General features: G+C 37.0%; 1 protein-coding gene across 1 annotated transcript in view; it reads left to right on the top strand.

Annotated features, from left to right (window-relative positions):
* Positions 1-26,683, top strand: part of ARHGAP42 (Rho GTPase activating protein 42) — a 161,692-nt gene that overhangs the window by 19,500 nt on the left and 115,509 nt on the right. The window contains exon 2 of the mRNA XM_054074108.1: positions 15,656-15,751. Coding sequence (XP_053930083.1) covers positions 15,656-15,751 — 96 coding nt within the window. The remainder of the gene's footprint in view (positions 1-15,655; positions 15,752-26,683) is intronic.

The following is a 26,683-nucleotide window of genomic DNA, read 5'->3' as shown; positions in this document are numbered from 1 at the left end:
CTTCTTGCAGCCAATATTTTAATGTGTTCTGTTTGCTTATGGCAAGGAAGCTAACATGAATGTTTTGGGAAGAAGGTGTTTTACTTGGCTACTCATGTAGTCTCTTGAGAATTCAAAGATCATAGAGCGTTCATTGATTCTTGTTTACTTACATGTTCAAGTGGAGATGAAACAGGATTACAGTCAATACAGGTTGAGATCTGAAAGGACCATCTGTTGCAGTTAAGCATTTTATATATTCATGAAAATTAAAATACTGCATTTGGAATGCACCGCCTAAAATCCAAACTACCATGTTTGTGCTCTCTCAGTTTGGTTCATATTGTTCCTTGTCAACAACAACAAATGTTGCCTAGACTGACTGAAACTTCATTCCCTACAGAGAATTCCAGTTCTGGTTTAAAAAGAATGAACAATTTCAGTATTGCATCAAGAACTTGCTTGATTTTCATCTTAAATTTTCCCATGCTTTTATGAAAAGTATAACTTCATGGAAATGTTCCCACTTGTATTAAATGGAGGGTAAAAATTCTTGCCAATATGTTAAGCGCTGCTGGGCTCCTTTAAGACATTTTTCATTGAGGAAAGGGAGAAGAGGGTGTGCTGGAATGGAAATCCAGCCAGCCAACAAACTGTGAGCCATGCAAAGCTTGTGCTCCAAGAGCAACTTCTTATGGCATGTTGGAGGGAAAATGATGTTATGGTGATATCAGGGATATTCTACGGTCATTCCTTGGATAAAAATACAGTCATAAGGTTAAACACCAAATTTTTCTTTATTGACCTTAATAACAAATAACTGGTTCAGGCTCAGAGTATGTCTTTTTTTCTTTTTTTTTTTTTTTCCCTTTCTTTCTTTTCCCTTCATCCTTCTAATAAATTATGACTTATTAAAGCTTTTCTACTGTGTGTGGAAACAAGATGGGTGGATATTTTCCAAAAGCACTGTTATCAGCTATTAGAGTGTAGTTTTGTATCTTTCAAGAGGGAACTTATCCCATTTCTCATACAGAAAACCTGGGCAGGCTTCCTCTAGAACTTGTATACAAGCAAAGAAGCTCATTAGTTTCTGTATCTTCATTATTCCTCTGAATTCTTGAGATTGAGCTGTGATGACATTAGTTTGAAAGTTTAGCAGAAATTAATCTTAGTTGGAATTCACATGATTTTGCAAAAGAGAAAATTCTGCAGCATCTAAAACCTAATGGAAAGATTTTATATGCAAACCCACTGTATTAAAGTTACTGAAATATAAACTGTTGCAATTAAGAAACATCAGAGTTTAATTGTGCAAGCCTTAATTGCTTTGTCCTGTTTTTGTTCCAGATGCTTAAACTAAAGTTTAGCAAGTGACTGTTAAGTAAGCAAGCATGTTTGTGTGGTGTGTTCCTCATTTTTTGTGGAGACTGACTTGAAACACATATCGAGCATTGCTACAACTGAAGTAACTGGACATTGTGTAGGGGCTGCATTAAATTGATCAAAATAAGGTTGCGTTGCTTTTGTTGTGTTTCTTTTTAATGAAACTAGAGTTTTCTTTCTCTCTTTCTAATGTAAAACGTTTTCTTCCAAAGGGGAAAAATTTAAAATAAAAATAAATAGCAGCTTTTGTGAGGACAGGGAAGTGTGAGGAACTGCATTCTTTCCAGCTCTGGTTAGCACCTCCTGGTCCGAAGGAATGGAGTCTGGAATAATGGGTGTGAAACACGGACCCAGAAAGGTCTGCCTCATCACCAGATCACAGTCTAGCCTTAGGCAGTCTTGCTTTCAGCACCTCCATCTGTCAAGTAGGATAACGGTGCTGCATATGACGTAAAAGTATCCTTTTTTTACTGTCTCTCTAGACTTGGCTTGCATGAAGGCTGAGATAATTCTGTGTTCGTTACAGGACGTGGATGCTATGCAGTAAGCAATAGTGGGAGAAGAAGAAGAGAGAGCAATACTGAGTTCTGAGGAAAAAACAATTATTGGATAGCTGTCCACATTATGACCGCCCTCATGCTAAGAACTAAGTTAGGAAAGGTTTTGAAGGAAGAGGATGAAGATACGACGTGTGTGCAAGCACATGTGATAGGAGTAAAGCTGTATAATTAGTATTCATTTAAACTATTTAGGCTTGGTAGCCTAAATCAACTTTGTCATCTATTTATTAATGCAGTTATTTTTACTGTTAAAAGTTGTGCTTAAAATACCTCACAGCAAAAGTTATTAATAATAAGTCCTTGCTGGAAGAATTACTGCTTTGTAATATGACCTAAAGGCATAGTGGTCCACCTCCTCTGGCTCTGGAGGAGTTAAAGATGGTACAGCCTCCAACTACTGTTGTCTTTCATCCCCTGGAGAACATCTCTTATAGTTCAGCCAGCAAGGCAGAACACCTTCAGGATCCTTAATCGTGCAGGGTTAATTCAGCTACTCCTTTGTCATTGTTTGTTGCTAAGATAGGTGACTCTAGATAGGTGGCTAAAAAGTGTTTACCCATGACGATTGTGTATTGGCTCGTCTGTGAGAGTGATAACCCCCTACTAGCAGATGCTGGTGATAAGCTAACTGCGTCTTGAGTCATTTAAGCTACTGCAAAATGTACTAGTACATATTCCTATAAAGAACATACGAATGACTGTGCTGGGTCGGACCTGAGGCTTATCTGGTGTTATATCCTGTCTCTAGATAGAAGAGAGTGCTGTGAATTGCATTTTTCTCTCCTGTGCAGCTCTGACTGCCTAGAGAATAAGAGCAGGCAGAATATAGTCACACTTCCGCTGCCTCCGGTGGTTTGGGACTGGAAGATTTCCTGAGCAAGGGGTTATGTCTTTAATAGCTCTCAGTGGATTTTTCTTCTGTGAACTTGTCTAGTCCTTTCTTGAACCCACATAAATTTTTAATATCCACAGCATCCGGTGGCAGGGAGCATCGTGATTTAACTACACATTTTGAGAAAAAGCATCTTCTTTCTTTGTTTTGAGCTTGCTTCTTGCTGTGTTAGAGAGCACTTTGGAAGAGACAGACGCAATGCGATTCTTGTATAGCTTGTGGTTGTGTAGAATTCTTATGTCTCCCCAGTTGTCTTTTTCAGGCTGATGACTGTAAGTGTGTTTCTTTAAACAAGATATTCTTACTATTATTTACTTTTGCATAATTTGCCTGTACTTTTCCCAGGTACTCAGATGGTGTCAAGAAGTAAGACAAATTCTGTACATAGTATTTAAATGCAGGTCTCTCATGGATTGACAGAGTGATGTTAATGATAATTCTATTTCTGTTCTTTTTTCCCAGTTTCAAATAATTGCTAATATTTAATTTGTTTCTTGACTGGACCTGAGTGTAGAGTAATGAAACAATCTAGTTCTTATTTATCTTTTTTAAAGACTGGATCTCATTTGTGAGTGATAATGGTTAGTTCAGAACTCATTACACATGCCATAATATAAATACTACTAGTACTAATGGATGGTAAGGTTATTAATTAAAAGATATCACACTACCAGGAAGATAACAAGAGGATGTTGTCATAAGTTCTTAAATCTTTTTGTGACAGGAAAGTAGAACAAAATTGCAGAGAATTAAAAGTTGAACCCGCCCCGCAGTAAATTAAATATGTATAAGCCTAGTTGGTCCTTCTTCCAACTTATTTAACTTAGAAAAAACTAGGCAGACTTCAGCAGAAGACAAGATCATTAAAGCTCCTTATTTTTGTCTGAGAAGTTGTTTAAGTAAGAGTCCCAAGAAATGAATGTGAGTTATGTTTCTTTTTCCTCTAAACTGAGAAGACCCTGTTCTTTGAAATAGTTTTATACATAGAGAAAAAATTAACCATTGATTTTACAGGGTTTATTTCTTGCTGTCTTTGGCTGAATGCAATAAAACTGGAGAGTACATAAGATACAAAAACTACTTCATGACTGTTAAGGAAATAGTTACATGCAAATTGGAATGAACTCCAAATTTCTTGGGAGCTTGATGCCTGAGCCCTATAAACAGGACCTCACCTGGTATGAAAAAAGCAAAACAAATTTGTAGTTGTGCATTTCATTATTTAATGAAGCATATTTTGTTAGGCTGACACACTCCCCCCCATTATTAACATATTTTGGTAATAGATTTTTAAGTTTAGGATACTACAAGTGGTTTAATTTAAACCACCAAAAATGAATCTTTAAGGCTTTTAAATGCTTTCATGGCTTTCATCTCTGCATTTTCTGAATTCTTTTCATATTTTAAAAGTACAAGAAGGTTTAACTAGCACATCAAGCTAGTTCACTATATAAAACTGATGTGTATGGTATCCATTCTCCCTAGGTACTAAGAAGTAGCTATGTAGTGACTTGGCTCTATCGTAGACTATGGTACAAGAAACTCTTTTAGGCCAAATTTGATAACGACATTAGTGCCATTTAAACATCATAGGACAAAATTCCTCTTGCTTTGGGCTCTCAGTTCTGTCCTCCATGTCTGGAAGTGCATATCTGACTCTCTAAACAAATGTTACTTACATCTGTTTGTGAGTGTGTCTGCCGTGGGAAAAAATGTACACAACCCCGTTATGTGCAATACTGAAGTTCATGTGACTGTGATATTAGTTGTCTGATCAAAGGAATCTAATCAGGAGTTGTATTCCTGAGCGCTAAGAGTCTGCAAGCATTTCATATAGAAAGTGTTTCATTTCCTTTAAGGCAAAGTGGTAGTAATTTTTTTTTTTTTAAATGAGCTAAATATACACATTTTAATTTTTTTCCCTCTCCTCCTTCTTCTGTTCTTACAAAACATCTTACTTTGTTGCCCAAGTGCAGAAAACTTTGCCAGGAAGAAGGGTGAGTAAAGCTTCTGTTTCCCATGACCCTCAACTCTAATGTTGTTCCAAGAGCTCACTACTTACAAATGCCTTGATAACTGCTTTCATTCCTTTCATCCCTCCCCCACCATCCAGCTCAGGCCAATGTGACCGATCCTCCTTAAGCAGCGCTTTTTGCAGAACAGGGGAATCTACTTAATGTAATAATCATTGCACATAAAAGCATTTGAAGATATGTAGCAGAAATTTTTACAGCTAAAGATCTGCATGGTAATTGCTGCAGTGATTTATTCTTGGTTTTCCTAGAAGCAGTTTCTTTATAGCCCTCGGTTCATACCAGAACTGACTAACTCTATTTTTTATTCTTTCCTCTGGATGGATATTTGGGGAGAGATAGTAGTGGGAAAATTGCATCTCATTCTACACGTATACATACAAAGCACAGAACTGATCTTGCCCAAATAGTCAGAACTGTGGCTTCCTACAAATGCACTTCAACACAGGATTTAATTATATTGTGAAATTATATTATCACATATTGCTTTGTGTTTCGGTGTCTGTAAATAAGCATAGGCATTTTTAAAATTTCTCTGTATGCATTGTAAGATTAAGAACAAACAGAAAAACTGTATTTTTAGATACTACTTAAATTGATGCAGCAATGCCTTACATTACACTGGAAATCTGGGAATTCCCATGTTTTTTATGGCAACTCCTTGGTTGCTAGACAGGAAGTCACTCTCTGCTTTTTCAGCCTCTCGCAGCATCTGCTCTGTGTTCCTCTGTCCTTTTTTTGGTGCTTCTCTGCCTGCTTGCTGTCTCTGGGATGTGCCGGGAGGAGTGAGAAATGGCGCAGCAAGCCTCATAAACTGTTTTTCACGGAAAGAGACTGCGGGATCGGGGGAAAGACTGGGCTGTGGACCCAGCGCTGTTGAAAAGGCTGACACTGTTCTGGGAAATAAACATCTGTAGGGTGGGGGAAGAATGTGGAAGATCATGAAAGAGCATTTAAAATCCCCAGAAGGAGCAAGAGAAAGTATGTTGAGGGTCAAAGCAAATTTACAGGGAAGACAGTTTAGGAAGCTAGGATGGATAACAGAGTGGTAGAAAACTAAATAAAGTTTCTAGCTTTTTCCAGTCCTTTATGACATCTGTGTTATCTTACACTAAGTCTACTGCTTTAAGTTGTTTGTCATGCAAATAACCATTGAAAAAAGGAGGAAAACTGGCAGGTATGAAGTGTTTAAAGTTGGCCAAACAGTTCCACATGGCTGTGTCCTTGAATTGCATATCATAAGGTTCAACAAGTCCAGGTGTAAAGTCCTATACCTGGCTTGGGGCTATATGCAGTTTCAGTACAATATGGGGGAGGATGTGATTGAGAGCAGTCCTGTGGAGGAGTACTTGAAGGTGTGGATTGATGAGAAGCTCGACATGAGCCAGCAATGTGCGCTTGCAGCCCAGAAGGCCAACCGTATCCTGGGCTGCATCAAAAGAACTGTGGCCAGCAGGTCGAGGGAGGTGATTCTGCCCCTCTACGTTGCTCTGATGAGACCCTACCTGGAGTATTGTGTGCCGTTCTGGAATCCCCAGCATAAGAAGCATAAGGAACTGTTGGAATGGGTCCAAAGGAGGGCTACAAAGATGATCAGAGGGCTGGAGCACCTCTGCTATGAGGACAGGCTGAGAGAGTTGGGGTTGTTCAGCATGGAGAAGGCTCTGGGGAGACCTTAAAGCAGCCTTCCAGTACATGAAGGAGGCTACAAGAAAGCTGAAGGACTTTTTACAAGGGCATGTAGTCATAGGATGAGGGGGAATGGCTTTAAATAGGAAGGGGTAAGATTTAGATTAAACATTAGGAAGAAATTCTTCATGATGAGGGTGGTGAGACACTGGAAGAGGTTGCCCAGGGAAGTTGTGGATCCCCCTCACTGGAAGTGTTCAGGGCCAGGTTGGATGGGTCCTTGAGCAGCCTGATCGAGTGGGAGGTGTCCGTGCTCATGGCAGGGAGGTACTGAAGAGTAGTAGGCTTAGGAAAACAATGTTATACAGCCCTCAACTGCAGTAAGCAACCTGAAGGTCAGATAAACCTTCAAATAAAGAGAGGGGTAAGGAGTGATTATTTATGTAATTTGAACTTCTCAAGTATGTTTAGTGTGCTCTACTGAGTTTTTTAAAACTTAGGCTAAAGAGTTGAGATCTTCCTGATACAGAGCTGTGGAATAGTTTTATCAATGAAATAGTTTCATCAAGGGAAAATATTGGAAGAGTACAGGTGAGTGACTACTGAATTTTCAATTATTTGAGAATGAGGAAAAAAGAACAGGGAAACGTGCTTGTTTTCAAAGGTTTATTCTTCTGTAATATAGCACAAATATTGGAACATTCCAGTATCGGAAATATTGGAATCCTTACTGTGGATCTTGGCCAAAAAAGCTTACTCTAGGAAAATAAGCATATCTGCAAAGCTGGTTTTGTATAGAAATGTTTTGAGTGGGTGTAATTTAGAAAAATATAACAATATACAAGAAACAGTACTAAGTTATGCACAACAGCCAATCTTTATGATTTCAAAAGTAAAATTAAACCTAATGCTTTCTGAAACTTTTAACCATACTTGGGGAAAATATTCAAAAAATTGCAATTGGTAGCAAAGGAAATTTTTTAACCATGTGATCTGTCACTTGTAAAATTTTTATTGTTGCATTAATTCTGTGAATATGGTTTGATGATTGGAAGGTTTAGAAGCTAGTAATTCCCTGCATAGTCAGTTTGTTTTCTAATCAAATGCAGAAGTGTTGTTGGACAGTCTTATAAACTAAAATATTGAGAAAGGAAGGATTTTGTAGGAATGAGGTAATGAGAAATAAAATGCAAGAATGTGGGAGTATCAAAACAAAATAAAGTGACACCACTTAATATGGCAAAGAGGTATGAAGTTATATGGCTGCCTTAACTTTAGAGAAGCAGATGTGCAGTACATACTGTATGGTGTCCTCCATGTTGATCGTTACAGGACTTATATGTTTGGTTGCATTTTTGTTATATCATGTATTTACACCTATGCAAGGTCAGAAAGAGTCATTGTATGGACTTCACAACTTTTGAATACTAACCTAAAATTCACTTCTTTCTGTTCTTTTAATTATGTGAATACAGTTTGGTTGCCACATCTACAGATTAAATGAGTTGGAATGGAGAGAGGATTAGCGAAAAGAAGGATGGAGTATTACCAGCATTGTCTTTTGACTGTATAACATTATTTGGTTCAAGTTGTGTTTCTGGGAAGTTTTACTGTGATTTTATCAAGCAAGCATAAATACGTGGTCTAAAAAAATCCCCCTCTTGTTAAACATCAGTGTCTGTTCTTAGGATGTCTTCTTTAAGAATGTGCTGGATTTAGTGCTTAACCATAGAGAAATATTAAGAATATCCAAAGTACGGTACAAGTTTTTAACATAAGGAAGTTGGAACTTAAAAATTAATAGCTATGAAGTTTGTAAAATATGTGGACTTTCGATAGGTCTTGCATCATAGTGTTACGAAAGCAGGGATTTTGTTGCATTTGATCAAGGGGATTTCTCAGTGCTCACTAGAGTGAGAAAGTAAATTGTTCGCTTTTCTCATGGAAATATTAATGAGTAAGAAAATGACACTGAAAAATTTCAGACTGCTACAGTGCTTTATTTAACCCCAGAGGAATGCAGCAATGCATGGACTACGTGTTGACATATTCTGCTGATGTCCTTTCCCTGGGGATTATGAGAAAGAAATTAACTTCCCTGAAATTAAGAGCAAAACATTGAGCCTAAGGTGGAAAAGTGATGTGGGATTGTTGGGGTAGGAGGTTGTTTATTTTAGTTGCTTATTGTTCCGTGAATAGCAAGTTGGCAAAGAATATGTACCAATGAAGCTAGCAAATAAAGGGGATAAAGAGTTCATTTACAGCAACAATGAGAAACTGTGTCAATACAGAGTAATAGCCCTTGTGCTGCAAAATCTTTGACACTGGGCACTGGATTCTGTATTCCCTTGTGGTCTTTTCTTGTGGCTTCTTTAGAAGGCATTTTGGCAAGTGGCCAGCATTAGCTCCATCTGCCGTTGTAGACAGCTTCTCCTCTGTGCCAGCTTGCATTGTGCTTTGCCAAATTAAATTCCATTGGAAAAAGTGGGATCACTCATAAGAGGAGAGTTCAGAAAAGTTAATTTGATCCACTTATTAATCCAGCTGAGAAATAAAGAATAACGTGTGTGTGTGTGTATGTAAATAATTCCATCAAACAGGCTTCTAAATATAGACATGCCATGGACCATATTGCCTGCAATGGTATAGGCTATGAACCATGTATGGTAGGAAAGATTCCAGTATTGAAAGTCAATTGAAACCGAAGATGGCAGAAGCTCTGTCAGCTGGCTGTAGGGATTTTTGTCTATTTGATAGGCATGTTAACATGCATTTTAAACTGTTTTCTAGCTATATGTGTTCAGGGCATGTGTTATGGTGGTGATGTTTTATTCAGCTGAGGTTATCTGTTTTTGCAGCAAACCTCAGAATTCTTTTCCTGTGCAGAATTAATTGCAGTACTAAGATACGTCAGCATTGCTGTTTTTGCAAGTCCTTTACAGGTCCCCTTGTTTGTGCTGACCTGCTATCATATACATCATGAAACCGGAAGATTTTCTGAATGTAAAAGTTACCTGCAGCCACTGATTTTATTTTTTTTTTTTTTCATTTTTAAGCAGTAGTGAGTGATAAAGAGGAGAAAGAGGTGAAAATTGTGAAGAAAATGCATTTTGGTGCTGCTTTCTGAATTAAGACCAAGAATGGTGAAGCTGAGATTTTTAATGAGAAAGCCTTTAAGGCAGGAAGAAATCTGAAATACAGTAGCAATATACACAATCTTGTATGATCACTGCCTTTAAGTGCTAAATCATTCATACTGCCTAAATATAATTGCACTGCCAGCTGCTGTGTTTACAGTCTATGATGTGGAAAAAGATGTCCCACTGTGACATGTTCTAGTTACAATCAAATTGACTGTAGCAAACACAGAAGCTGTTGAAGTTCAGTGCTTCTCAGTGGGGTGTTCTTGTTCCTCCAGCTTATTTCTGGCTGTTGATATATCTTGCCTCTGTAAAGCTCATTCTCATATAAAATAACAAACCCAAGGCAGTTCCTTGTTCATCTTCACATTAAAGAACTGTATCCTGAAGTATTTAAGGAGACATGTATTTCCCAAATATTTTTCTGGATAGTTTTTTATTTTTAGATTTGTATTTGTTATACTGAAAGCCCTTTTTTCACTTGTATGAATTTTTAAATCTTTCCATGTTTCTGTCATTTGGTGCAGTAAGAATGCTGTGAATAATGGTCATAGCTGCTATTTTGCTATAATAAACTTTCTGTTATAAATCTAGTTTTTTGAGTGTTTAGATAACTTAGACAGAAAAAATGGTTTATAGGATGAGAGTTACTTGTGAAATAAATCAAGAAAATAAATTTATTTGTAAAGCAGTTAAAAAAAACCCTACAGCAGTGACTTGCTTTCAGGTACCAAGGAGTAAAAGTCAGTGAATTAGATAAATGGTTTTCTGCATTTTAGCATGGTTTTTTATCACATCCTCTGGCAATATTTTTCAGTTTCTGTTGTGTTTTATTCACATACTACAGCTCTTTAATACTTATCTTTGTTGAGTAGCTTCGGGTTTAAAAAACCTGTATGTCAGTTCATGACCAAATGAGATAGCTCATCAAACATGGCACTGCAATACATCTAGTCATTTCTGGTAGCAGAATCAGACTGCCCAAAGGTTTGAAACACCGAAGGTGACTGTGGTCTCCTTTCCAGTCTTCCACTGTCCTGAAATTCATCTGACCGAAGAATTGCCTCTAATATCCTTCCAGCTCAGCCATCACCCCTCTGCTTCTGCTGTCTTTGAAGCCATACGGTAATAACTAGCTTTGTGTCAGATCACCAGATATGTTGCTGTTACTATTTTAGCCAGAGAGTCTGTTGTTTGAAGTCCTGTTTACAGCATTCCAGCTGGCACTCTGGAGTTCATTGAGGCATGTTTAATCTTCTCACTGTGTTTCAACTGCTGTTTTTCTTTATTAACCCAGTGAATGATACCAAGTTTTTCCAGGATGATTGACATCAGTCAGGAAGAGAGTTGCTTATTGGAACTCTATTTGCTAATGAAGTCATCTTTGTAAATAAAGAAGTAGAAAGACTTTAGCTTTGATGTATTTGCTGAGAACGGTTTCTTGCAGTCTCTTACGAGGGTAGGGTTACAGGTCCTTTGCAAGTACCTGAAGGTTTTTCTTTTGGAGCTTGTTTGACTCCTGTCAAAAGCTTGGGCTTTCTTCTGCTCTTTCGACCATAAGACTGGCAGAACCAAACAAATAACCTTCCCACCCAAACTTTATTTGTGCTGACCAACTTGTAGAAATCTTGTCAAGTTTCCTTATCTGTAGAACTTGATCTTGTTGTGAAGGGTTGTGCCAAAACTAATATACTCATTCTTTCATCCTTCAGGTAATGTCATCCATCCTTTCATCACAGTTGCAATGTATTTTTCTCTCCTCCTTAAGGCTCTATATAAGAATTTATTTTATGGTATGTTTAACAAATCTAGGACAAGAAAGTTGAAGAAGAATTCTAGTAATACAAAGGGACTGCATCATAATTTGATCATCCTATATCCAGTGTGTAGGGCCTCATCTGAAGCCTCAAATAAGTTAATATTTTACAGTCCAAATTAAATCTTCCTTTTTAGCAATTTGAAACAAAGTGAATCTTACGTAAACCTGACTTCTAGGATAATGCATTTTTTTTCATATTTTTATTAGGTGACTAAGTGTTGAGTAGATTGATCAAAAATACAAAATTTCAGGAAGAAGTACAGTGGAATGCATTTCCTGACTCCTCTGTGATTTCCTGAATGGATGATGACTTTTATTATTCTTCCACTAGCATTATGATACTGATGATTAGTATTATATGTATCCATATTTAATACTGGTGTTATATTGCTTTCTTGTGGTTAAGCTGCAATTACTCTTTTATTGTTTCCGGTCACATTGTAGTATTCTTAGTACTTCCTCTGTCAGAACGCTGCAAAAAAACTCTTGCTCAACAGTTGCTTTGCTTCAGCCCTTACTAAAACAGGCAGCTCTGTTTTGGTTATCTCCTTCCACTGACTAGTAAGTAGCATGTAGATGACCACTCTTGACTATATACCTCACTGCAAAACTGAACCGAATCCTCCTTTGGAGTTGGGGAAAACAGGGTACGAAAGTTCAAGTGAATACTGTTGGAAAATAAATTTTAACAGAATTGCCAGTTGGAAATTCACCCCTCTGGCAGCTGAGAAATAACACAGTGCATTTTTTCTGTAGCACCCAGAGAGATTACTGTATTTGAGTGTTTGCAGAAGAGAAGGGGCAACAATATTTATGGCATCACTGAGACTTTTGAGCAGCTGTCCTTCCCCGTATGATAGATTTGTACTGTCAGTCAATAAAGCTGATAACTTCCTGTACAAACTTTAGAAGATCAATGGTCTCTACTCGAAGGAGAATTTCTGTCATAGGCTAAGTGAAATATCCTAGTTCACGTGGACTCCACAAAGAAGGACATGACTATCAAGATGTACATGTTAGAAGCTGAGTGAGAGTGACCCTTGTAATGCTGCATAGCTTGCAGATGATAAAAAAGGTGGTTTATTTTGTGTGGTGATTTATCTTCCTATGTCTGGAAGGAGCAGGATGTATTGAGGGCTCTCAGTGACATTAAGACTCTGGGATATGCAGTGATAAACAACATCTTCAAAAGCTGGACAGAGTTTTTGCTCCATCTCTTTGCTCTTTTCATTTTTTGTCTAGACAAAATTAGATGGTAGTGATTATCATTTGTCTCTTCTCGACTGAAGAAGCAATTTATCTTAAATCTGATTTAATTCAGTTTTGAATTTTTGTATCTCTTAAAGGAGACGTGCTTATTGCACAACTGGTCCTTTCTGTGACTAGGTGAATATGATAATCAAAAAAATGATGATGCTTCCATGAAACAAATTGATAAATATAAGGAATTGCACTACTTGGTCAAATGGTGGAGCAACTACTACAGTCTCTAGGAAGTTGTCCAAGTAAGCTAGAATTCCCTGTAGACTAATTTTTTTTATATTTTCAGGTAAAATGAACTTGTACAAAACCTGTAAAACAGTGTCACCAGCCACAGCTGACCTTGCAACTTCATTTCATTCCTTGCAGCACTGAACAGCTTTAATATGGTATCTTCTAATACTCTCAAGCTATTAGAATAAGTTTCATATAGAGGCAGAAATCTCCAAATTGTATCATTCTGGATGATTTTATCAAGTGATCTAATGAGTTCTGTAATTCTTACGGTGTTAGGTTAAACATGCCTCTATCAGGTTCAGAATGTGTAAGCATTAACACTCTCTGATTTGCTGACACAATGAAAGAGAGATCGGCGCCTGTGTATGACTAATCCAGGGTATAAAACAGAGACTCCACTTTGGATATTTTTATCATTTGTTTTCCTTTCCCTTGACATTTGTTCCACGGAGCCCTGCACGTGTGGAAGAGTGATAGGGGAGAGTCTATGCTCCCTCATTTCCTTTCACGTTCAAAGATATGCTGATCATTGTGAGCAGCTATTAGATTGTCCAGAGGTAATAAATATGCATTCCTATTAGTGATAGTTAATGTTTACATTTCGATGTACTTGCAATGTAGAATCTTTTCATTCAGTTGCCTTAAGGCCATATTATTCTTTTGGCATCAATTGGTATGCAGCAGTTTCATAGAAGGGTATAGGACTCAGTATAGTAACTTAGTTGAAGAGTCAACAAATGAAACTGCCTCTTCCCTTTGAACACAAAGCATCCTGCTGCAAACTAATTCAGGTTTAGGTCTGTAACAGCTGTAAAACAATCAATAACTTAGATATCAAAAATGCTGTATTTACATAAAAAGGCGTGCTTCACTTTTTAAAGATTGTTTTTGTTTTCATCTGTACCAAGCAGTAGGAAACACTTCGTGCTTAGCATCTAGTTTGTTAATACATTTATAATATAATTTTGATGTACAGCACAGTAGGAAATGCACATTAAGGATGCAATAATTCTGGGGAATGTTCTTTCCTGTTTTCCATGCTTTTTATCAAGAAGATACATAATTTGGTTATTCTATTCTTTACACCTTGATTATTTATCAGATAAACATATAGAATTCCTTACCATACAAGCAAAATATCCATTCATGTCTGTATTGTGCAAAGACTTGATTCTTTTGTTGTACTGATGTACTCTATAGCTGTATGTAAAAATACAAAAGCAGCAAGCGCTGAGTAAATACATAGGTTGGGCAAAATCCTGGTAGAGATTCTGTTGCTTGCAAGTGCTTACCTTTAATTTAAAAAAATGAAAAATAAAAGCTTATCATCATCACTGGTCATCTTAGTGTGAGAATTCTTATGTGGAGAACCCTTACTTTATTTAGTGGAATAGTTCTTGCTATCAAAATTGTTTAGTTGTAAATGACACTTCTTTTTCTTGTGTGTGTGTATATTGATTTAGGATATTAGGCCAATTTGTGGATTTATATTTAGGTTTTATTCCTGGCAGAAAAAAAGGTTAGCCTTGTAATTTTGTGTCCGTCATTGACTAAATGAATATTTATCACTTTGTAATAACAGAGGGTCAAGAAAGTCCCAGAATGACTGAGATTGGAAGGGTGCTCTGGAGATCATCTGGTCCAACTTCCCTGCTCAAGCAAGGCCACCTAAAGCTGGTTGCCCAAGACCATGTCCTGTTGGCTTTTAAACGTCCTCAGTGACAGAGACAGATACATCATGCTTTTCAAACAGAATTTATGACTTGACTTCTGTTCATAATTTATCCTTACGATGACTTTTGATTAGATTTAGCAGTTATCAAAATATTAATTGCCAATTTTCCTATCTTCAAAATTGATACCATAGATATGTTCTCTGGGACATAGGGAATTGTTGCTGGTTTTCTGGGCTCATCTGCACTGGTAGCTTTTTTAAGTCTTGACTGAGTTCATTCGTTATCCCATTCATCTCTGCATTTGCCATTAGTGTACCTAAAAAAGAACAGAACAGATTTATGTGGTTACATTGATATTCTGTATTTACTTTTTTGTTGTTGTTGGAGCATGTACAATTCTAATGAAATTTTATGCTATGAAACTTGGACTGCTTTCACATTGCTTTGGTCTGAAGGTCCACTCTGTGTAATCCAGTGAAAATAGTGCTCGTGGATTCATGGACAGCCTAGTCTACTAGCAAGTGCTTGTGACTTATTTTTTTCCCCTTCAATTCCTTTTTACAAAGCTTTTACATGAGACTGTATCATATTTTACTGTATTAGAATAATTAGAATATAATTATTTTGATATTTATGAAAGAAATTGTCAGGAGCTTTATTTTGCAAACTAATTTTGCAGTATTTTAAACAACGGTTTACTTACAGATGCGATTTACCACTAGACTTTTTTTTTTTATATTAATTTCTTATTTTTCAGTAACAACGACAGTGTGACAGTTCTTCATTTGTGATTGTAATACCTGCATTAGTAACTGAAATTTGGTGTTAGGCTATTTCGTAGGTTTCTGGGATATCTCAGTATTTTAATTTTGAAATGGTGATATGGATTTTTTTAATGGAGTTACTGTCCAAAACAAGATACCTAGAAAGGAAACTTTGTAAACAGAAAATATGTTCCATACAGAAGCACATGAAACCTTGCTCTAATGAAGTTGAGTAGAGTAATTCTGATTTTCTTTTTTTTTTTTCCTTTTTTTTGAATTTTAGACTTATCCATGGCAGTGCAAAAATTTTCACAGTCTTTACAAGATTTCCAGTTTGAGTGTATTGGAGACGCTGAAACTGATGATGAAATTAATATTGGTAAGTATGTTCTGTGCTCTGGTTGCAGTAACATTTGATATTGTTTCTTATATGTTTAATGTGATATCGCAAATATAGTGGGACAGTTCACATTTTTTTTTCTAATGGAGCATGTAACAAAAGGAAAAATTTCCATGAGTAGAAATGATGCAAGACTTTAAAAATACCCATCAAAAAGCTATGCCTCCATGACATAGCTTGGTTCATTGTAGAGGAAAGTATTCAGCAGTACTTTGTCAACTGAGTCAACTGTGAATCTTCTGAATTCTGCTGCTATTTTTAATAACTTTTTAATAATAACATAGATCTGCAAAAACGTCTTAAGTGCCTAGTAAGACACAGGAAGCATTTAAGGATGTAAAACCAGGAATATGTTCTTTACAACTTGTGCATTCCTAAGTATATAGATGTCTGAACTTTTGTCAGTAAAATTTACTGACTGCTTAATGTTCTGCCTCTGCACACACGCAGAACTTCTGCATTTGCAGAACTGAACAGCTTAGCTTGTCTTGAACATGAGCCTTTTTAATATCATCAAAATATTCTTCTCTCGGCAGGCTAATCCTGGAAGCATTTCCAGGATTCAGAAATTCATCTGGAGTGCTGTAGCTGAGAAAATTGGATTATAATCCATCTTTGGAATGGCTAAATTCAGTGTCATGAGCTGTAAATAACCACGTGGCCCCTATGTCTCTCCCCAAACATCTGAGAGGAAGGAAGATGGTTATTAAAACGTAGTTGCTTCTAAAAATAATTTGGCAGTACAAGAGGGAATATAGAGCTTGTTAGTATTTTTTAAAAAGGATCTATATGATACAGAGAAGAAGCTCAGATTTAGGCTCTTCCAAGCGTGTCTCTTATGATAACTTGTTTTCAAGTCTCCTCTCCATTCAGTATTTCCCTTTTCCTGACTGATTAATTAGTCATTGGACAAAAGGTCTCAGCTATTTACTCTCACTGGCAAGGTGTGCCTCATCCTCACCCTACAACACCGTGATAGTTAGCTGTCTTTGATGACAGTCTCCTGTTTGGTCACTGTCTTCCACTAACCTTTGGCAGGGGGATGGGAGGGGAGGTTTAATTTTACTGAGACATAAAAGTAGGGGAGTGAAACCACTGAGCTGCTTCTACCCAAGTAGAAAACTGCATCTGTTGTTCACGTCTGTTGAGCTTGGAAAGAGACAAAAAAAAAAAAAGAATGGTGTGTATGAGCTCTTTTGCATTCTAGATGTTATTTCTTGGCTGTTAAAGTTAGCTTGTACATATTTTATGCATTTAAACTAAATCTACAGTATCTTATTATGTGTCTTAGATTGGGTCAATAACTTTTTTTAAAAATCAGGTGACTGAGGACAAAGACAACTTTCATTTGCTTGTGACCTAGATGTAGCAAAAAAAGACGTTTTATTGTTTGGACATTAAACAGGCATTTAAAACTATTTAGGGAAAAAACAGAGCTCGTGAAGCTTGACAGCTGATTTATTTCACTTGGAGCTTCAAAGAAGGGATTTCTAGCTTCTAAAGCACCCATTGCCTGATGGATTGTCACGTACATCAAAGAAGCTTATAGAGTAAAAGGTAAACTGACAGGAATCAAATTCAAGTCTAACAGAACTTGAATGATACTGTGTACTTTTATAGGGTAAGGCTTAATTTTTGATCTCCCTAGAGCAGTGACCTAGAATTTATCCATATCTTTAACATGCCCCAACAAGCTACATGTTTGCTTATCATCAAAGACAGCTTTGTATAGTTGAATCTTGCTCTCTGTGCCTGCTTCTGCCTTCACTTCCTTCTTTAAAGAATATCTATGACTTTACAGGCCACTGGGAAGTTTTATTCAGTCTGCAGTGATACTCTTGATAAATTTTGTACAAAACCCACTGCATATATAGGAGCTTAATACGAGGACTCTGTTCTGAAGATTGTAAAATACTTTTATATTTCAAGCCTGGTATTGGAAATCCCCCCTAATCCACTTTACCATTGGAAATTCACCCTCTAAATAAGGCTTCTTCTGTCAGGGTGTGATTATTTCTGTTAAAAAGAAGTTTCAGCTTTTTTCGAAATTGAGATATGCAGTTGTTTTTTGTAGGTTTTTTTTCCTCCTCTTTTTTTTTCCTTACCAGTAGTAAGTATTTGGAACTGAGTCGAGGGCTCCATGAATGCGTTTGGTCAGGGTTTTTTGAAGAAGTAATAGAGTTCTGTTCAGTAACTAAGCACAACATAATTTCTTGCTTTTTTTGCCAACATGATCTCTAATAGCAGCATTCAATTTCACCTGCATTTCCTGTAACCTCTGCTTTTTTAGATGCTCTCCTAATACAACTCATCTATTCCAATGAGCCCATTACAGAGAACATGAGATGTAGTTCTAGTTAATCTCTATGATGCACTCAATATAAACAGAATGATGATGATGGTGTTCTTAATATTTATTTTAATCCATCTGTTATTTAATCCAGCGATTGCTTGGGTTTTTTTTGTTTTCTTTTAATTTTTCAAATATCTCTGATTTCTAATTTTTATGATTTCTTTCTTTTCATTTACAAATGTTTAATTCTTCCATAAAAGTGTTTTTGTTCTTTGACAAAAAAATCTATTTGTCTCTACTTGTGGCTATGTAATGCATTTTAGGCAATTTTTTCATGACCAAATTTATCTACGTAGCCACTTTCATATAGAACATGTCCAGTTTAGAGTCAGACGTTTTGTGCATGGGTTGAAAGCTACTCCCCTTATTTTTTTGAATATGCAGATTGGCTTGTTCCTCAAATCATCCAGAACTTCAGTTTTTTAAAAAATGAACATTAAAGGTTTCATGCTATGAAAGCTCTTTCAGATTTTCAGATATTTCACAGCAAATTGGGGCTGGCAAACAGTGCTCCCCAGCTTTACTAGCATTTCTCATTTAGAATTACACAGCTAGCAAAAATTGCCAGTGTTTTCTCTGTTTTGAAATGCATGTGGCAGCATGTGATCTGCAGCAACACAAAGGCCGTAATGTTGCATAGGGCCAAACTAATTGATATTAGCTCCAGTTGCATGTGATTTGCCCAGGGTGTAATTTTTTTGTGCAACTGAAGTTATGCAGAATGTGGCATCTTCAAAGCAAAAATAGCATGATGATTGTCAGTGAATCATTAATACTAAAAAGGCATGGTAACAAAGGTTTGACATAGTTTACCCTTACTCTTAGGAGAGGGTGTTTCTTCCTCTATCTTAGTAACAACTATGCATTCCTTAGTCTGAAATATCCAAGACTTGACAACAGCTTGCCATGCACTCTTTTAGACATTGTCCTGTGCACTGTTAACTTTCAGCCCCATTTGCAATTCATATTCTGCACAAAGATTAAATACTTTAAATCGACAGTGAATGAGTGTAAAGGTGATCAGTCATTTGTGAGGCCCAGTGAGAATTTGGTGCAAAACAGTTGTATGATTTTCATGTTTCAAACCTTATAGGTAACTTAGAATGTTAGACAGATGGAATAGGTGCCAAAACTATGTTTTTAATGAACAAGTGTCTTTTTCCTCAGTTTACGCTGTGCAGGCTTAAATTTTGCAAGGGGAAGGTTTGCCCAGCTCCTTCCTTCCTAGTATTATCCAGTTTATGCCACCTGATTCCTTCCCCAGAAATCTCTCTGGTTTTATCCACTTTTCTTCTGTTTGTGTTATCTAGATCGTGGCTGATAGAGATGAAAATAATAAAAATAATTATTTAACTTAATAGCATTGTATTGTCTTTAACATGTTCTTGATTTTTTTTGTATTATGGCTAATTATAGGTCAGTGAGATTTAATAGCAATGTAAGACTGTTGTATTCAGAATTAAAAGAAACCAAGACAAATAAATACATTCTGTTATTCTGACACTTTACTTCAATATCTATTTTTATGAGTGTGTGCTCTTTAGGAAAAAGCACTGAAAAGCTTGTCTACTTCACTCTGTCACTGCTGTTTCCTTGAGCCACAAGGAACAGGTCAGAAGTTCTAAAACATGAAATCTTTCCTTGTGGGAATTGAATCCTCCTATTGCTGCTAGCAGTTGTGGCTCCTGATCTTTGCTGACTCACACCTCAAGTCATTCATGGGTTTAATAAATTGCTAGCAACTAACCATCTACAGAACTTTTAACTCATACTTGGCAATTATGTGGTATACAGCAGTGAGCTTAAAATTGAACTTTAAAAAATCAACTAAAATGTACTGAGGAGAAAGAACTTCAGAAAACCAACCAACCAAAATGAACTTAAATAGTAACTGTTTGACTCCACTGCTGTGTTCTTAAGGCTCTCTTGTTTAAGTTGAGCAATGATGCAAGGAGCTGGGTCTTCTTTTTTGTTTGTACTGGGTAGACACGTGCAATGCTTTTGAGTTAGCAGCTGCTCTGCCCTCTTGGAGGGCCTGTCAGAGGATAAGCATCCTACCATTCAAAGACACAAACAGATCTGTCTCAGGAAATTGTGTATAAAATTATACAAATAAGGAAATCAAAGTTTCTCTTTCCCTATCTCTTATAAAGGCTAGTTGGCATTAAAGAGGTGCCAAATTTCATTTTTTATTGGTATAAACTGTGCATATAGTGCTCTATGAAAATGAAAATTGAAAAAAAATAGAATCTATTAGACCTTTATGTCTGGCTAGAGTGTGTGGAGACAAATCTTGACAAAGATAGTTATTAGAGTCTTCAAGGTAGGAGACCCTTCGGAGCCACTTGGAGGGTAATGAAGAACCTCAGGCAGCTGTCAGGCAAGTCACCATTTCAAGCCACTGAATCTCTATTGTTTGTGGTGTACAATAAGCTTCTTGAATTTGCCTGACTGTTTCATAATATTTATTGAATGCCATTGAACCACCTATGGTCTGAATCACTTGGCTATCATACAGGCTGTCTCCTTAATCACTTGAGGTCAGTTCAAGAAAGTTCTTTTTAGCATTCATATTCTACCTACTTTGTACTGAGTTCCCCTTCGCAGCTGGGTTTCTGAATGACATTGTTAAATACCAAATAAGTCTAAAATTAATTCCAGTGTCTCAGGTCTACTACTGCCTTATCTAAACCAAGGAAAGAGGAGGATCTTGCCACCACCATGAGGGAAGAGTTCCAGGTGTCAGTTGTTTTAGCGTAGGCATCATCCCAATAACTTTTGTAGTGCATGAGTTTGTTGACCTTGTGGAACATATTAGAGACAAGCATATTTACAAAAGGTGGGTTCTTTTTAAATGGGCAGGGAAGGGTTGCTGAATTAGCATAGAAAGCTATTTGCAACTGAGAGTCAATTTGCATAGAATGATTGTATGGTGTTTTTCCACAGTAATTACCTGCCTAGATTTGTCAGCTATTTTTCCTCCAGCTGGAAGAATGAATTTTAAGATTAACTTTTTAGGTGACCTTCAAAGCAACTTTACTTAAGCTGCTTGCTAAGACCTGAGTCACAGGACAGTTTTCTTCCCTATTGCTATTGGACTATTTTTATCTACAGAAGTTAAACAGTAACAAATTATGGGAGGAACGCAGTACAATCAGGTGTGAAATGCCTAAAGTATTTGTGTAAAATCTGTTAAATCTGCTCCTACCATTATTTTTTTATTGCTGTTGCATACTTAAACAAATGCTACCAATTTCCGGAATGCTATTATGTCCAAGAAATGGTTGATTTTATGCTAGTGCTAGGATCCCACGGAAGCTTCAAAACAGCATCTGCACCAGAAAGAGAAGGCTGCATTCTATTCTGTTGGTCCAGCCCAGAGCTCTTGTCCTTGCTGTGGAAGGTCAAATGAGTTGACAAAGCAGGAAATACGAGGACAGGCTGAGAGAGTTGGGCTTGTTCAGCCTGGAGAAGACAAGGCTCTGAGGAGATGCAATAGCAACCTTCCAGTACCTGAAAGAGGCTACAAGAAAGCTGGAGAGGAACTGTTCACAAAGGCTTGTAGTGATAGGACGAGGGGGAATGGGTATAAACTGAAGAGGGGCAGATTTAGTTTAGACTCCCTTAGTTTGCTAGTTCATTTTATTATATTGAACTGTAAACTGGCGTCTGAGGCTGCCACTTGCCTTGGAGCTCATGCTGTTTATTGAAAGGAGTTGAGGAAGGCAATGGACAGCAGTAGCTTTAGTTGTCCCTAAGCATTCTTCTAAGAAGATTAAATAAGTTAACATTTGATCTGAACAGCTGAGTAGACAAGTGTTGTCCATGCCACTTATGGATCAAAATGAAGTATCTGTTGTGTCACTCATTAATAGTTCAATCTTCTAGACTCCTGTATATGCATTCTACTTTATTGTCTTTGTTCCATGCCTTCAACATGCCCCTTTTTCCCTCCTTCATGGCTTAGCTTTGTTATTTCTGGAGTTGGGCATCCTGGCGGAAGTATGAGTGCCCACAGGGTGACAATCTGAGGACTGGTTTGAGAATAACTGGTCTGTACTGGTGTTGTGTATAATACACTTCTAGTAAGAACGCATAACAGTTTAGAGTTAGAATACCTTTTGCGCAATAGGCACTCATTTTCAAAAACAGGCAGTGGTTTAATCAACTCAACTTTGAAATATTAATCTTCACTTTTGAGCAAGTAAGATGAAGGATTTGCGCTTTCTGAAATCAAAGTCTTAAGTAGATACTAGAGTTATAAGTACATGAAGTTCGTGATCCACTTGTAGACCTACATTCAACTAAACCATTGTGGCCAACCTAACAGTTGTTGGAGCATTTGGTCATATTTTTCCTAATTAAAGTGTTTCACCATTCAAATAATAAATGCAGTAAATTTTACAAATCAGGAAAACAGTATTAATGATTCTCAGCTGCATTCTGAATACATTGCTTTTCCTTTTGCTTCCCCTGTTTCAGCACCCACGCACAAATAGGTTTGTTCAGCTGGAAAGAATGAAATACCATTTTTTTTTCTTCATTTAAAGTATGGATATGCCTCTGAAGAATCGCAGACTGACAAGCCTGCAATCTAGTCATAATTACTTCCAACTCCTTTGTTTATGGAATGCTAGGATTGAGTATTACTTTTGCAGCTTAAATATGTTGCCCAGTGGTCATTTCCCATGTTGTCTTGTAATTGAGCTGTTCAAAAAACTTAAGCATGAAGTAGCAATTGTGTTCTTCCAATGAAATATTTATATTCATACTCTATTTATATCACGATCCTTTCTACTGAGATGGGGGTGAGACACAAAGAAAAGCAGGAGAGGATTGAAAGGATCTCTGATTTAACTGGAATCCACATTTCGTCTTATCTATTTCTAAATATTCCATGGGTTTTAAAGCTATTCTTCCTGTAAAAGGTTGTGGATATCATAGCATCATTAAGGTTGGAAAAGACCTCTAAGTTCATCAAGTCCAACTGTCAGGCCAACACCATTATGCCTACTAAACTATGTCCTGAAGTGCCTCATCCACAAGTTCTTTGAATACGTCCAGGGATGGTGACTCCACCATTTCCCTGGGCAGCCTGTTCCAATGCTTCACCACTCTTTCAGTAAAGAAACTTTTCTTAATATCCAGTGTAAACCTCCCCTGGCACAACTTAAGGCCATTTCCTTTCATCCTATTGCTAGTCACCTGGGAGAAGAGACCAGCACCTGTCTTGCTACAACCTCCTTTCAGGTAGTTGTAGAGGGCAATAAGGTGTCCCCTCAGCCTCCTCCAGAATGAAAAAAAACCTAATTCTCCCAGACATGTCTCATAAGACTTGTGCTTCAGACCCTTCACAGGATCTTCACATTAGTCAGCTCTAGAGAAATCTGATTTGTTCAAGTCAAAGTTAATGGTAAATTTGTTTAAAGTAAAGATTAACCAGATTAAATGAACTTTTACAGCACAGGAAGTTATGCTGTTAGTTTCAATTAGTGACAATTCAAGCTCCTGGGGTTTCAAAATAGGTCTTCAGAAGCACTTTAAGATCACTTCATACCTGTTGGACAAAAGATAATGTATTGGATATTGTTCCTCACACTCTGCTGAGCTACACCAGGCTGCTGTGCATGTGGCTTCTTCAGGTGGAAACAGGCTGATTCCTTTTTGGCAGAGCACGATCATTTTAAACCCCATTTCGTAGTGGCATGGAGATGCAGTATTTCTTAGTGACCGCTTCTCAAAACCTGTAATCTCTTTATTCTGTGAGAACCTAGTGAAAATAGAAGATTTGTTGTGGCTAGTCCCAGAAGCCTCTATACTTTATCAGAAAGAGAGGAGAGACAAGTTGTTTTCGGAGTTGTAGAAGGGTTTTGATATAGTGTCTTGTGAGAGAATTGACTGCCTGGGAGATCCTTTTAGACCCATGCTCCTAACAAAATTGCTTGGATGATTTAATAAAGTGCTTCTGCTGTCACTTCAGGATGCCACATTTTGGGAGAGGTGCTCTAGACTAATAGAGTCTAGAACTGTTTTTTTCTGCCACAGCTCTGTTAGTGTTGTATTGAAAAATTATTTCGTTGAAGAATTTGTGTTGTGGAAGGTAGATGCATTTCCAAATCAAATGATGTATTTTCAAAATATTTGCTGGTTTTCCAGTCAGAGTAGAACACTAACACAGGGTAGATATATTGCAGCTGTTTTTTTAGTAAAGTGTTAAAAATGTGGTGGTAATATTTGAATAATTGCTTGGTGTGGGTTTGGGGTTTTTTTCGTAACATACTGTGGGACAGACAGCCATTAAATTTTTCAGGATTCCAGGAAACCTTTTGCCCTTGCTTGATCCATTTAGAATTTTCTACTTGTTTTTTGCTTTGTGAGGTATTGCGTCAATAGGACGTGGCAAATTTCTGATATTAAGTCAAGTACTTCGGTTTATTTAAGTTGTGTAACATTGCACGTCTTAAGGTTATCTCTCTAAATGCTGTGTTTGACAAGTACTGACAGTGGATCTGGAAATTCCAGATAACCTGGCTTCCTTGTAAGTCCTCTTAGTTTGTAAATAAACACTTAGGGGATTTGAACTTCTGTACAAGGCTTATATTTGATTGTTTAAATATTTGTGACACAATAGCTACTTTATATAGCGAAGAATTGTTGAGTGGGATACTGTTTGTAACTGGATTTCGATAGTTGATACTGTTTGTAACTGGATTTCGATAGTTACGCTGACAAAGGCTTGTTTCAATAAAATTATATAATAAATGAAAGGATTTTTACTTCTCAGAGCAGCCCTACATTTTATGCTTTACATATGCTTAGAAAAAAACCTTCATAAAATACCTCGTTATATTTGCTCATTATTTTTTGCAAGATGAAAATATTTTGAGTTAAAATTCTAGTTGCTTAATATGGTCTGCACATATACTGTAGTTGAAAACACATCTTGCAGAGCTTTGGGCTTTGATTAAGCTTGGATCTTGATTTGTTGCCTTACATGGTTTGCACATTATTCTGCACTCTGAGGCACGCGTGTATTTTGCTCAGACAGGAGGTTCTCTTGTTACTGGGGAACTTTCTGGCCTCTGCTGCTGGCTTGTCTAGCCTTTATAGTATGACAAAAGCCAGGAAACTGGTCAGGGGAAATGGTTGTTTCTGGTGTATGGAAGGACTTTTAAACATCCTTTCCTGGGGAGCAGTCTTTCAAAAACGTATAGGGATTGAATGCCACGTACCAGAGGAGGTCAAGCAGGGAGACTGTTACTAAATCTGTAGTAGTTTCACTGCTGGATTTGTCTTCGTGGGAATTTGGAGCACTTCTTAGCGTCTCTCTGTTCTCATACTGCAAAGAACCAATATGCTCCTAATTATAACGTAGAGAACAAAATACCACCGCGTTTACTCTGAGTTTATAGTGCTTTAACTCAAATGAAGTAGAGAAAAGCCGTGGGTTTTGTTTGTTTACTTCTAGTTGAATGGATTTCAGTAGTGGTGCTCTGATAAAGTTCTCTGCTTCCCTGTATAGAGCGAAAGATGGAATCATACTTGGAGAAAAATATGTAGTCCTCAACGCATACATTTGCACTTTAGAAGTATTATTTTTGTCCTTTTTATTGCTTCCTCATTTTGTGATTTCCTTGCAGAAGTTTTAAAGCAGACATTTTTGGTCTCTGTATCTGTTTCTTATCATAATTTTCCTTTCTGATGCATAATTTGGACTTGATTATCTTAAAAGTCTGTTCTGACGGAGGGATTCTGTAATGGACTTGTTTGACAAACTTGGATTTGTTTTTGTAAAGTAGCACACTTAGTTACAAGAATTGAAAAAAAAAAAATTGGCAAATTACCTTTCCATACAGTTCAAGGTAGGAATTGCCACAGGAAACAAAATTACCACTGTAAGTTGTGCACCCTGGGAGGATCTAACCCTTACAGGAATACTTAGCATTTATTTTTCTTATGGAGATGTCCATCTTAAGTCAGGATAAACTATCCTTAAAATTGGATTGAATATATATATATTTTTTTTTTAATTTAGTTGGAGTTGAAACTTCAGAGTCTGGATTAGGTGGAAATAGTTTCAAAATCAAGATCACAGTACTACTTGATTAAAAAGCATAGGATTAAGGCCTTGCAGAGTTTACTTAACAGATTAATTAAGGAGTAAATAATAAGAATGTTCCTTTATTGAGTCCAAAATTGCTTCACTTTTTCTGCTGTAAGTGTGTCTTGATTCTATCACAAGAGCAGTAGAGGCCAGACAGGGTTGCTTCTACCTTTGTGTACCTTCCCACGGTGGAAATCTTCAAGGAAATTTGTGGTTACTGGGGCCGTGACTGTAAACCACTGTCTGCTGGCAGAATTTACTGTCAATTTGAGAGCATCTGGTGGGTCATTTCCACGTGACTTTAAAACCTTTACACTTCAATCTTTGCTTTAGCCCATGTCTTTCATCACCAGAAGTGTGTTTCATTGTATTATAGGAAGGTAGCAATAGCAGGTTTTTCCTGTTCTTATAGAGATTGTGGTAAGCGTAAACACAGACTAAAGGAATGCAGAGG

Source organism: Cuculus canorus, chromosome 1 (genome assembly GCF_017976375.1).
Source record: "Cuculus canorus isolate bCucCan1 chromosome 1, bCucCan1.pri, whole genome shotgun sequence".
In the NCBI taxonomy this organism is placed as follows: domain Eukaryota; kingdom Metazoa; phylum Chordata; class Aves; order Cuculiformes; family Cuculidae; genus Cuculus; species Cuculus canorus.
Note: the sequence above shows the minus strand (reverse complement) of the source record. Positions and strands in the feature narration are given on the sequence as shown.